Consider the following 13,028-nt stretch of genomic DNA (forward strand, 5'->3'; position numbering starts at 1 on the left):
CCTTCTCCTCCTGCCTTCAATCTTTCCCAGCATCAGGGTCTTTTCCAGCGAGTCAGTTCTTCGAATCAGGTGGCCAAAGTATTGGAGTTTCAACTTCAGCATCAGTCCTTCCAAGGAATATTCAGGACTGATTTCCTATAAGATGGACTGGTTGGATCTCCTTGCAGTCCAAGGGACTCTCAAGAGTCCTCCAACACCACAGTTCAAAAGCATCATTTCTTCGGCGCTCAGCTTTCTTTATGGTCCAACTCACATCCATATGTGACTCCTGGAAAAACCATAGCTTTGACTATACAGCTAGATCTTAATTTATCACAATCTCCTTCAGATTAATAGTCTGGTAAAATCCAGAAATTTTGCTCCAGTATATTTTCTTTTCCCAAACTTCCCTCCCTGTGCTATATTACGTGTTACAAACTCGGTAACATGGTGTTTAATTATTGCCTCATACAACCTTCTGCCTTTTAAAGAAAAGATGAGAAAATTTACCGTTTCTGGTATTTTTCATTTCTTTCCATGGATTTGAGTTACTGTCTTAATTCCCTTGCACATTAAAGGAAGACTTCCTCTAGTATTTCTTGTAAGTAGTTCTGCCAGCAGTGAGTTTTCTGATTCTTTATCTGGAAATGTTTTTATCTCACTTCTGCATTTCATGGGTAATTTGGAGTGTTGGAGCACATTGATTGTGCCGTTTACTGCCTCCTGCCCTCTGTTGCAGGCAAAAAATCAGATGTTGATTGCATTGGTGGTCTCCTGTAGTGACGAGACTTTTTCCTGTTGCTTTCAAATTTGTTCTGTCTTCAGGTTCATTTATTTTTTTCCCTGCCATCTTTAATCTGCTTCTGAGCCTCTGTAGTTGGAACTGTCATTTGTTATTGTACCTTTCAACCTCAGAATTTTGCTTGGTTCTTTTTTTATAATCTCTATTCAGTATTTTGGCTATTTCTAAAAGAACATTCTTGTGTTTATTTTTAAGCTCAGCTTTATAGGGGTTGCCCTGCAGCTGCATAGCTGGCTCAGTTGTCGGCAACTGGGTAGTAGTGCTCACACATTTCAACCCAGATTATTGTCCTCTGCTGATAGATCTGTGTGAAGGTAGGGAGTAGATTCAGTGTTTAGACATTTTTTCAAATCTGTTTTAGTTTTTGCTTTTTGCTAAGTCTCTTTTAATTTCCTTTGCATGTGCCTGCCGCATCAGAGTTGGCCAGGAGTGTGTGTGTGAATAGCTTGACCTCCTCTGGTCTTTGCTATGCATGTGTAGCCTCTGATCACCCAGAAGTGTGCTTGTTCCGACCACAGTTGCAACCTCAGGCTAGTAGAACCATCAGCCTCCTTGCTTATAGAGCACCAAGATCATTATTTTTATTAACAAAGCAGTTGGGTATGGAGATCACCTACCACTCCAAACTGAGAGAACCCTCCCATCCCCACAACCATAGCATTAGCAGTCTCCTGGTCTTCATGCTTTGTTTCGCCCCAGCAGAAGCTCCACTGCGAGCTGGGGAAGTAAAGGGAATGGGAGCAGCCCCAGGCAAGGATGCCACAATCTTACAGTTTCTACTCAAAGTTCAGCAGTTTTTCAAACAAACATGTCTTGTATGTTTTGGGTTAGTTGCCAGAGTGACAAACTTGTTTTGTCTCAGTTTTTTCCTACATTATAGTTGCTTTTTTGAGGAGAGAGTTTGCTGACCTTACTTAGCCACAGCTGGCAGTGCTACCCAGATCATCTGAGACATTCATTATGATTTGAGTAATTGAATTGGAGAAGCTGGAACTTAAAAGGAGAAGATAAAAATGCCCTGATTGGAAAAGGATTGCAGTCCTGTCCAAACTCTTCAAATAGCCCAGGGAACTAGATCCCACATGCCACAACTAGGAGTTCACATGCCACAACAAAGATCAAAGATCCCACATTGCTGCATGCAACTAAGACCTGGAGCAGCCAAATAAATAAATATTAAAAAAAAGAAAAGCCCATTGCAAACTTCTGATTCCATTGTTTCATTTTAAGTAGTTATCAGTTATAAATGGTGATGGGAAATGGCTAGGGAACAGGGTATATGCTGTGCTTTCTGTTTTCTGCTGGTAGTTTTTCATGTTCTACTTTTTGCAAATGATCCATTTATTCATTGATGCTAGCTAGTTTCCTTTAGTCTTCGGAGATTGAACTTCTCATTGGTCACCTAACAGTCACAACAGTTTAATGTCCACAGCATGCATCTTAGACTTTATAGTAATGATCGTGCAAATTATTTAATGTTAAATCTTAACCTTGTTAGGCAAAATGGGTGGAAACTGAAAAAATGAAAATCTCAGACAGTGATAAGAACTTGTGTCATGAATTTGAAACAAAGGAATCCGTAGATCATTGAACTGAAGTCAATAATATGCTCACCTATGAAAGATCAGAACTCAGAATAATACAGCACTAGTTTGGTTGTGGGCGGTGGGGGCAGTGTATGGTAAAGAAGGCATGGACTTCTGGGGACCTGGAGACTTATTCTCGGTGGGGGTTGCATTTGTGTAGATATTTACATTTTCAACAAGTCTTTAATACTCATCCTCCAGATGATTACTGTCTATTCCCTTTGCCTCAGAGGTGAGAAAACAGGCCAAGTGAAATTAGTTTGCCCATGTAGTAAAAGCCAGGAGCAAAGTCAGTGGTCAGGGCTCCCAGCTCTGTCATGGTACAATTCTACATCATCTAGTTGTTTCTGTTAGTCTTGTTTTCCCCAAAGAGATTTGTGATGTTCCTAAGGAACATACTACATCTTGGACATCACCTCTTGAACTGCTTAAAAGACCCAGGAGAGAACTGTTACATGCTCAGAAAATTCATGTCAAAGTGAAATAAAAAATTAACAGTATCTTCAAGGGGTGGCAGAGGATCAGATGACTAGATAGCATCACCAACTCAATGGACATGAATCTGAGCAAACTCCAGGAGACAGTGGAGGATGCTGTACTCTTGTAGAGGATAATGTAGCCTGGTGTGCTACAGTCCATGGGCCTAGAGAGTCAAACGCAGCTTAGTGAGTGAACAACAACAAAGAGAAAAGGGAAGTATATAGGAAGCTCCACAGGCTGCTAGTTAGATAGTATTCCCAGCTAGAGCTGGGACTGGCGAGCATAGTTGAATCCAGAACACATGGTTTATATTTGATCCATTTCCCAAAGGTTCATGCCTGACAGAATGAAGAAACTGGGAGTTTTTTGAAGGTGCAGATTTTGATTTTATTTAAAATGATTAATAGTGTATAATAGTATAAGATACATTTCTTTAAAAGCCACCAACCCAAACCCATCATTGATGATTCAGTTAGGAAAGGTGGGAAGCCCAGGCTGATCTACATAACACAACATGTGCTCCTTCAGTGCAATTTGTAATCCTCTCAGTTAAGGCTCTCTCCTCACACTAACACAGCTCCTGCCTCCAGTGACTTCCTTCCTATGCTTTGGCTGAACTGGCCTTCTCAGTTAACTGTGAAGGCAGAGAATCAAATTTACAGATTCTTTCTGGACATTTTGATCTTGCATCTTAAATCACATCATCTGTAAAGCTCAAACAGACTCACGCTTCTTTTGATAAAAGTGAATTTGGGAAGAAAGGCTGGCTAACAGTAAGGATTAGACTCCTCTGTGCCTATCAGTGATGCTAGGGATGCTCCTGAAGACTGGAGTGGAGGCAAAGAAGGGGACTTGAATTTGCACATTTTTCATGCAAATAACCAGACTTAAGAGTCTTGGTTAAAATTTTTCCTAGTTCAGTGTCTTTAGGGGAGTCATTTATCCGCTCTAAGCCTCAGCTGACTCCCTTCTCCATCATCTGTTGCCTTATTGAGGCAGACAGGGTCCCTCTGCCAGCAGGCTGAATGAGCTAAGCGACCTGAAAACTCCATAGGATGCATAGGGCAAGGTGATGTGAGCTAGAGAAGGAGGGGGAAAAAAAGGATTGAGTAGGATCAAAGAAAGAAAGGGTGAAAAGTACAAAAGAAAGAAGCAGAATGGGCAGATGGAGCCAACACATGGAGCCCAGGTGCCACTTCTGGGCTAGGATCAAAGCTGAGATGATGGGTGACATTGGTGGTTGGGTCCCCTTCACTTCACAGAGAGGAGAGCTAGTCATTAGACCTGGCCTAGAGCCAGTCTTTGGGAAGGAAATCAATATTCAGTCTTGACTACCCTGACTGCTACCATTTGTATGATTTTAAATCACAGTATCACTTTGAAAGCCTCTAAATCTTCAACTCATCTCTTCATAGGAGAGTCAGGCTGCTAAAGGGGCTCCCAGCCTGGCCTTGGAGCAGGTCGTATCTTTACATTTCCTTAAGCCACAGAAAACTTGAACCAAGTGGTATGGTCATACTCCTCACCAGGCTTCAGCAACACAGGAGGAAAGTGGGGCTGTGAAGAGGAAAACAATACAGGTTACACCTTGCCAACCCAGGGTGCACCCTTAACCATTCAGGATGGCTTCTGGACTGGTCTCTAGACCAATTCTAACGTGAACCAGTTGCCAGGGTAAGAACCATTTATTATTGGTTTGCAATGAGATAAAGAACTTGAACCAGGATGAAAATCAACCACATCACTAAACACACTTTGTCACAGCAAGACGTTCTTAATGAAGGAAGAGGGGTTGATTTACATTCTGGTGCAGGCTGCAAGTGTCTTATTATGGGCTTGAACTTTGAGGAGCATTACTTAGCCAATAGCTGGAAAAAGAAAGGAGGGGGCGAAAGGATGAAGAGATTTGGAGGATCATCTTAACAGTGTGGTTGTATAAAATGAGTAAATATAAAATGATAAGGAAAAAGCTTAAACTGAATAAAGGCTTTGAAGGTACAAAATAAAGTTTTTTTTTTTAACATGTGAATGCCATGTTAGTAACATGGCCAAGAATTTCCTATGTTTATCTTGACTTGGAGAAGAGAACACATGCAGACTTCTGAATCATACAGATCTGACTTGAGTGTTGTGACCTCCGTCATCTGGTATGACCTTGGACATACCACCACTCTAACAAGTTGGCTTGTGGACTTACCTGATTGATTGCATCAGGCCAGCTCTGAGTCTCAAGGCAGAATCCAGAGTGCTTGGGGTAGACTGCCCCACTCTTGCCCTTCAGCGTGCCATCCAGGAAGTTGCCCGTGTAAAACTGGACCCCAGGTTGGGTGGTGTACACTTCTAGTGCCCGCCCACTTCCAGCATGATGGACCCTAGAGATAAAGCCAGACCACGTATACATAGGTCCAGGGTGAAAAAGCAGACAGGGAGAAGCTGGGAAGTAGCTTTGAGATGGGAGTCAGACCCAGCCACGCAGCCATGCAGGATATGGAAAAGACAAAGATGAGAAGAGCATGGTAGGAGATTCTCGCAGCCTCTCAGGGGAGGCGTAAGTAGGTGGTTTTTTTGTTTTTTTTTTTAAGTAGGTGGTTTTGAGGATCCGCAGTAGCACCTTCCCACTCTGAGCTTGGCTTCCCTGGGGAAGGCAAAAGCAACTCACCCTAGTCAGATATGTTTGTGTGTGTCAGGGGAGCCAGGTTGGACAGAGGCAGTTTTAGGGCTCTGGGGGGGAGACTGGGATAATTTCTCATAAGGAGTTGGAGCTCTCTGCTTGGTCTGACAAGACAACCAATTATGTCTTTTGAAAGAGAAGAGATGCTTTTCTAAGTTAAACTACCTGCCGCCTTGGGGCTAGAGCAGGCAGGGGGCTCCTTAGTCAGTTATCCCCCCAGAATAGGCTGCTAGACTGTTCCCTTTTTTAAAAAAAGGAAAAGCCTCTACAGAGGTGAGAGTACCTACTTGGTCTTATATTTGGGGTCAAAGGGATATACATAAGGCTAGGTCTCTCATAGCCTTATCAAGGTAAAACATCCCACAATGAGGTTCAGGGAAAGATGTTTAGAAAGAGAAAGGCCAGGGATTGAACAGCCAGAGAACGCAGGAGCGGCGAGAGGTCTCCTCAGGTAGAGGCTGTCTGGAGAGAGATGTGAACAGGAGGCACAGAGGAGGCTAGTGGGCAGGAGCTAGAGGAACACAGCTGAGGTCTTGGCGCTGGGGCTGTGAGGGGGAGAAGGCTTTTGAAGTTCTTTCTGTTTCTGTTAGAGCTTCAGTCATTTTCTCTGCTTTATTTAAGGTCTGTCCATTCTACAAACATGTATTGATTATGTGCTAGTGCCAAGCATGGTGTTAGGTGTCAAGGTAGAGGGAGGGATTCACAAAGATGAGATGATGTGAAGTACTTAAAATTTAGTGAGAAGGAGAGTGTGGACACAGATGCCTATCAGACAGGCTGGAGGTGGTGAGCGCTATACAAGAAACGTAACCTCCAGCCTTCCATGCAAGGAAGCAGAGCATACATCATGAGTTAAGAAAGGACGAAGGACTCCGGAAGTTCAAGGAAAGCGGAGGTGAGTTTAGTCAGGAGGAACTGGCTCTTCTAGCGGAAAAAAAAAAAAGGCCTGAGAGATGGGGCAGAGATGGGGAGAGAGGAAACAAAGAGACAGAATGCCAGGCAGGGGCCGGGATAAAGGCAGGTGAGTTGGGGGGGCAGGGATGAAGTCACCTGTGGAACAGGAGCTTTGAAAAGACACTTGAGTTGTGGGAGACGGTCCCCTGCAGCATAGTAACTGGCATTAAAAGGGCCAGAGGAAAAGCTCCTCGAATAGGAGTTGGGATCTCTTCCCAACAGAGGCAGCAAATGAAAAGTACCTACCGTGCACAGAAACGCTTTTCTTTAGATCCCTTCAAACAGAAATTGTGGTCAAAGCCATTCACGTGGAACTCCTCCAGGTGTTTTCCAAGCTCCACTGGCTTCCTCAGGTCAAATGCAGTTCCTTGCACTGAAGCAATTTCTCCTGGTGGGAAGAAGCAGAAAAAAAGAGTGATAAATGTCTGAATAAAATCTTTATACCCTAAAGACCCTACTGGTTCTACCCTCCCAGCCTTAATTTCAATTTGTAAAGGAGGTGGGAGTCAGATCTTAAGAATAAATTATTAGATTTCCTTAATTGTAAGGTGTTACTGACTGCAAGATGATAAAATTCAGAATCATTCAAGTGTGGAAAAAAGTACAAAAATCAAGGAAGCACTTAATTTTCATTAAAGGATAAGGTGGATAAAGGTTGTCCTAAATGTTGAGTCAATTACCTTGTTGACATTTCTTAATTCTGAGATACCCCAGGGCTCATATCCAAGCCATCAGCACTTGCCTGGTACTGGCTAACCAGATGCTAACAATGGCCCTGAGATAAGTGATTTTCAAACCATTTGGTGCCATTATTAGCCAAAGTGACACTGGTAACCACTCTTCCCCAGTCACTTCCCTGATCAGTCCTTATACTTGAACTGTAGGGGGAACTGTTAATAATAACACTGGGACAAATTAGTTAACCAGGACAGTCTGGGGCAAACCAGGATGTATGGTCACTCTACTATTAGCCAGTTTTAGAGTCAAAGCTTTGTGTCTCTAGGAGTGATTCTTGAAAGTGTTATAGTTGGCAAGCACTGCTCCCTTCCAGTGTGTAAGCCAGATTCCTCAACCTCTAATAGGTACATTTGTTCTTATCAAGGTGAGACGTTCTGAAGCCTCTTTACGATGATGTGGGTGGGAGGGACCAGCCCTGGGGAGGACACTGCAGTGTGAAGACCCTCAACTTTTAAAGAGAAGAGTACAGAAGGAATCTGGATGGAAGCCCTATCTTGGTGGTTATTACACAATAAATGATGCCCAGTCAAGAACATCCCTTCGTGGCATCACAGAACTCAAGGATGTTGGGACCAGAAGGGTTTTCAGAGCTCGTCGTTTCCAAACCACTCATGTAACAGATGAGACTAAGACCTGCAAAACTTGTGATATTGTCAAAAAAACGTGTGATGTTAATATACACATTTCATCAAGATACTTTCATATTTTAAAATCTCTGAAATCATTTCATGCCATGTTTTAACTGGCAGAGGTTTTTTTTGTTGTTTACTTCATGGTATGTAAAATAAGGGTTTCCCCAGTGGCTCAGCAGTAAAGAATCCACCCGCAATGCAGGAGACTTGGGTTCAATCCCTGGATCAGAAAGATCCCCTGGAGACAGAAACAGCAACCCACTCCAGTATTCTTGTCTGGGAAATCCCATGGACAGGGGAGCCTGGCTACAGTCCACGGGGTTGCAAAAGAGTTGGACACAACTGAGTGACTAAATAACAACAATAATGTAAAATAATGGTGAAATTTACAATCAATGGTATTTTAGAGTTGATAAAATATGTGAAAATAGTTCACCACATCTTCTGCTTTACTAAAACCACTGAAGGAGAAGTCTGGGCTTCAAGGGTAGAAAAGAGGAATCAGAATTATCTTGTGAGGGAATTTTCTAGAGATCCAAGGGAAGAGTGAATTTCTCAATAGACAATCCTATAGAAAGGGTTTGCCAAAAGACTGTAACATGGATTTTACATTCTTCTGAATATTGTGCCATTTTGCTTTATTACCTTTCATTCTTTTCCCAACTTTCAGGTCTGTTCTTTAGATAGGCTGAGCCATCTCAAACAAGGTACACCAATATTTTGAATTTAGCTCTGTTAAGAAAGCTCAGGGAATGTGGGGGAAGCCTTCCCCCTATAGGCATGTTCCTGGAATGTGTCAAAGCCAAAGTAATGGACTAGATGCTATTCACTCAGTCACTCTTTTGACTGATCAACATTTATTCAACACCTACTGTATGCCAGGCACTCTGATGGGCAGAGATGCCACATAGATGAGACATGGAACATATCTTTTTAAGCTGCTTGCAGCCTGAAGGAGGAAATGGACATATAAGCAGTTCATAACCATAGTGTTTAGAGTGCTCCAGCAGAGGCACAGCTGTAAGAAGGAAGACAGGCAGTGTGAATGGGTTGGCTTAGATGTGGCAGAATGGGGAGATTTCATGGATAGAAGTTTAGCAGTTGAGCTGAGACTTGAGGTGAGGTCATAGTAGGCTGAATGGGTGAAGAAGTTTGAAGAATAACTGATGTGGAGAAAAATGGCTTAAGTACAAGGTGATTTGTGTGTGTTTATCATATCAGTAACAGCAGCAGGAGCAGTAGTAGTAATAGTAGTAGTAGTAGTAGTAGGGTAGAACCTGCCTCAGAGAAGGAAAGAGATTAAGCTAAATTAGATGAAATCACTTCTCTGGGCCTGGGGTTTTTCATCAGTGCAATGAATAAATTGGACTAAATCACTGACTTTCAACCCCTACCCCATTCCTGCAGAATTTATTGTTACTATTCAGAGGGGAGCTCAATAAGCACACACACACATAAAATAAATACATAGTTGACTCTTGAAAAACATGGGTTTGAAATGTGTGGTCCACTTATGTGTGGATTTTTTTCAATAATATTACAGTACCACACTGTCCTTGACTGGTCGAATACTTGGATTTGGAAGGCCAACTATCAAGTTATAGGTGGATTTTCGACTGCATGGAGGGTTAGTGCCCCTAACCTCTGCATTGTTCAAAGGTCAACTGTACACAACATAAAATACATATATATAGGGACTTCCCTGGTGGTCCAGTGGTTAAGAATCCACCTGCCAATGCAGGGCCACAACTAGAGAAAGCCTGTGTGCAGCAACGAAGACCCAGCACAACCAAAAATATGTAAATAAAAATTTACAAATACAAATATATATAAGCTAGAGTGAAGCCAGTACAGGCTCGGAGCAGCTCAGCTAGAAAACTCTAGGAACAGAGAACAGCAGAGGTGTTTGCCATCTTACCCTAGAAGTATGACCCAGCAGTGAGAAGCCCCTGGTCCTAGGCTCTTTCCTCAAATACAAGGAATCCTAGATTCCTCTGCAGCAGGCCAAACAATCTGGCCAATCTTTCTTGAGAGGGAAGACGGAAAGGGATAGAGCCTTACATAATGATACAGTTTAGTCCTTTTACAAGTTTTGTATCGTCCCAGAACTTTATAATATATTTTAGAGGTACGTACAGACATTAGATGTTTAACATATTCTTTCAGGATGTGGTCAGATGGAGATGTTTTAGGAACTTGGTTTTGTCTGTTTTTTGAGAGACATACCATGCAAAGTGGAGCTAGAATCTTAGAGGCTAAGAAAAATTAGGAACTTGTATCTTACCATTAAAAAAAATTAAATAGGTAAAAAGAGAACTGACTTTTAACCATTTAAAGCATCTGGTTCTGCTTCTGTGAGTTCCTAAATACTAAGTAACAGGGATGTCCTGCCTTTGGGTGAACAGAGGGTATTCTTTTTTTAACTCAGAGCCTCTGCTCAGAAATGTCTTCTTCCTGATGTGTGAGGAATAGGGTCTTTGAGCTCACACAGAGCTGCAAGGGTGCCTGGGGTCCAAAGCACCTGAGAGAGACAGGGAGGCCTGGCCAGGACCATTCTAGAGTCTCATGTCCATGTTCAACCAAAAGAATCTTTCTCTTACCAGAGTCAACTTTAGGAAAAGTTAAGTAGTATTCCTGAAAACATCCTTTAAAAGCATTTATTTCCTTTGTCTTGGTTCTACTTTTCCAAAAAAAATTCTTGAGTAGGTAATATTTACACATGTAATCAGTTTAAAAGATGACAAACGTAAAAGGTACAAAGTAATACTCTGCAGTGTAAAGAAGTTCTCTCTTTTCCATTCCCCACAGACCCAGCTTTAAACAGAAGCAACCACTGTCACTTGTTTCTCACATACCTTCCAGAGATGCCATAAGAATACCCAAGCATCTAAGTGCATATCCACAAAACACAGCCTGTTTCCACCTTGATCTTTTCACTCAGTTTATCTTGGAGGTTGTTGCTAAATGTATCCCCATATTTCATTAGACAACTCCACTGTATTTGTATTTTTCTCCATTTTTCTCTGATAATCTATTTAAAATTTCTTTGGGGGCTCACAATTGCAAGTTTATATATTTTCCTAGAAAATTATCCATTTCATCTATATTACTCTCATGTTTATTTGCAAAGAGTTGAGGAAAGAAATAATTTATGATCCTTTCAGTTCCATCTGTCTGTGGTTATTTGCCTATGCTCATATCTAATTCTGTGTACTGAATAGGTTATCTACTGTTATATTTATTTTATTGGGTTATTTTCCCCCTCAATGAAGTGGCTGTTGGATTTATGAGTACTACCTTTTCTGATTCTTTTTCAAAATTATAATTTCTTTTATTTTTGTTAATTCTTCTTTCGTTCTCTTGGATTTATTTTTTAATTCTTTTTCAAATATCTTGTATTACATGCCTAATTCATTTAATTTCACAAGTTTTGATTAACATATAAGTAGTGCTAAAATTTTCTGAGTATTACTGTAATTATATCACATGTAGGCATTTCATTATAGATAATTATAATATTCTACTATTTATTTACTATATAGTCCTATATATTATGTATACATTTCCACTATACATAATTACTTTTCTGCTATCCCTAGTTCTGGGGTTTGGCTTCCTTTAAAAAAAATTTTTTTTTTAACTTTTTTTTTTTTTGACCACACCACTCGGCATGTGGGATCTTAGTTACCTGACCAGGGATCTAACCTGCAGCTCTTGAATTTGAAATGTGGAGTCTTAACCATTGGGCCACCAGTGAAGTCCCTTGACTTCTCTTTTTATCCAAGAATTATTAAGAGTTAAAACATTTCTAAGTGAATATTGGCTGTATTGTATTTTGTGCAACTGCTAGAGGTTTTCTTCATGGTCTTAGACAGTCATTTTGGGGTACACTTTCATTGTGAACTGCATCCTTTATCATTTCCAAGTGTCTTCCTTTGTGTAATCGAATGCTTTCTGTCCTGAAATCAGTCTTTTCTGATATTCAGATTGAGACCCTCTGCTACTTGGGCTTTCAGTTGCTTGGTTTGCTTTTGAGTGCTCATATTTTGAACCTTTCAAACCAAGTTAATCACTTGGTTTGTACATGGCATTCTGTTGGGTTTTTTCTGTGTGATTTAATCTGTGAGACTGTTTAATAGGGGCTGTTAAGATGACATGGACTTCCCAGATGGCACTGGTGGAAAAGAACCTGTCTGACAATGCAGGAGACATAAGAGACAATAAGAGACTTGGATTGGACATAAGCTTCCCTGGAGGAGGGCATGGCAACTCACTCCAATATTCTTGCCTGGAGAATTCCATGGCCTGAGGAGCCTGGTACAGCTACAGTCCATGGGGTCACAAAGAGTTGGACATGACTGAAGCAGCTTAGCACGCATGTATTAAGATGACATATGTATACTCTAAGTGTTCTTTGTTTGTCACTGTATTTTATGGTATATGTTTATGAATTCTAGTTGCTTTTTTTTTTTTATCTTTTACAATATGGTCTGTGTTTGTGCGTTCCTAATAATTTAGAAAGTTTGTATTTTTGTTTTAGTGGTTACATCTATATACAAGAAACTTCAATATAATATACTCAATTCTCTGTTTCTTAGAGTCTTCTGAACTCCTTCCTCCCCTTTTCTCCTCTGCTTCCTGAGTTGGGTTTCTGACACTTTCTAATGTAATTCTAATAATGGCACTTTTTTTCCCAGTAGATGGTGCTAGAGACACAATATAAAAAGCTTACTTGACAAACATCCACACTGCGTTCAGTCAAGTCCTCTAAACCCTGAGCAGTTCTGACGGCTGAACTTGTTGGATCTCTAACGTCAAATCCGGGTGGTAGTGACCCCACCGGGGTGTAACTCCTGTCCTCTGAATCCTAGGTGACCAACCACCTCCCACACCGACTTTAAAAAAGACAACAGTTAGACTGGGAAAAAGCAGCTGTTTTCATGGGTTCAACAAGATTTTAATCTTACCAACACATATTCCGAGTGATCATTTATGTTTTGCTTTCTTTCCTAACTTTAAATGGTGCTCACAATATTTAGTGCTTTCTTAAAGCCATATGTGACTCAAAATCTAACCCTTTTAAGACAGTCCTAATGCGATTGCCTGGGTCAGTCAAGATTATTTACTTTTCTTGAGTGTAAAGAAAAAAGAAAGTCATGGAATTTTCATGAAGGAGGCACCCCAGG

The 13,028-nt window shown here is 41.1% G+C and overlaps 1 protein-coding gene across 2 annotated transcripts in view; it reads right to left on the reverse strand.

The window, feature by feature from the left end:
- Positions 1–3,209: 3,209 nt before the first annotated feature.
- Positions 3,210–13,028, reverse strand: part of GALM (galactose mutarotase) — a 64,026-nt gene continuing 54,207 nt past the window's right edge. For both annotated transcript variants that reach the window (XM_081483228.1, XM_081483227.1), the window contains exons 5-7: positions 6,719–6,860; positions 5,045–5,219; positions 3,210–4,404 (exon numbers count right to left, since the gene is read on the reverse strand). In XM_081483228.1, the coding sequence (XP_081339354.1) occupies positions 4,327–4,404; positions 5,045–5,219; positions 6,719–6,860 (395 nt within the window). In that variant the 3' untranslated portion in view covers positions 3,210–4,326. The remainder of the gene's footprint in view (positions 4,405–5,044; positions 5,220–6,718; positions 6,861–13,028) is intronic.

Source organism: Giraffa tippelskirchi, chromosome 4 (assembly GCF_054371585.1).
Source record: "Giraffa tippelskirchi isolate mGirTip1 chromosome 4, T2T-mGirTip1v1.2.pri, whole genome shotgun sequence".
In the NCBI taxonomy this organism is placed as follows: domain Eukaryota; kingdom Metazoa; phylum Chordata; class Mammalia; order Artiodactyla; family Giraffidae; genus Giraffa; species Giraffa tippelskirchi.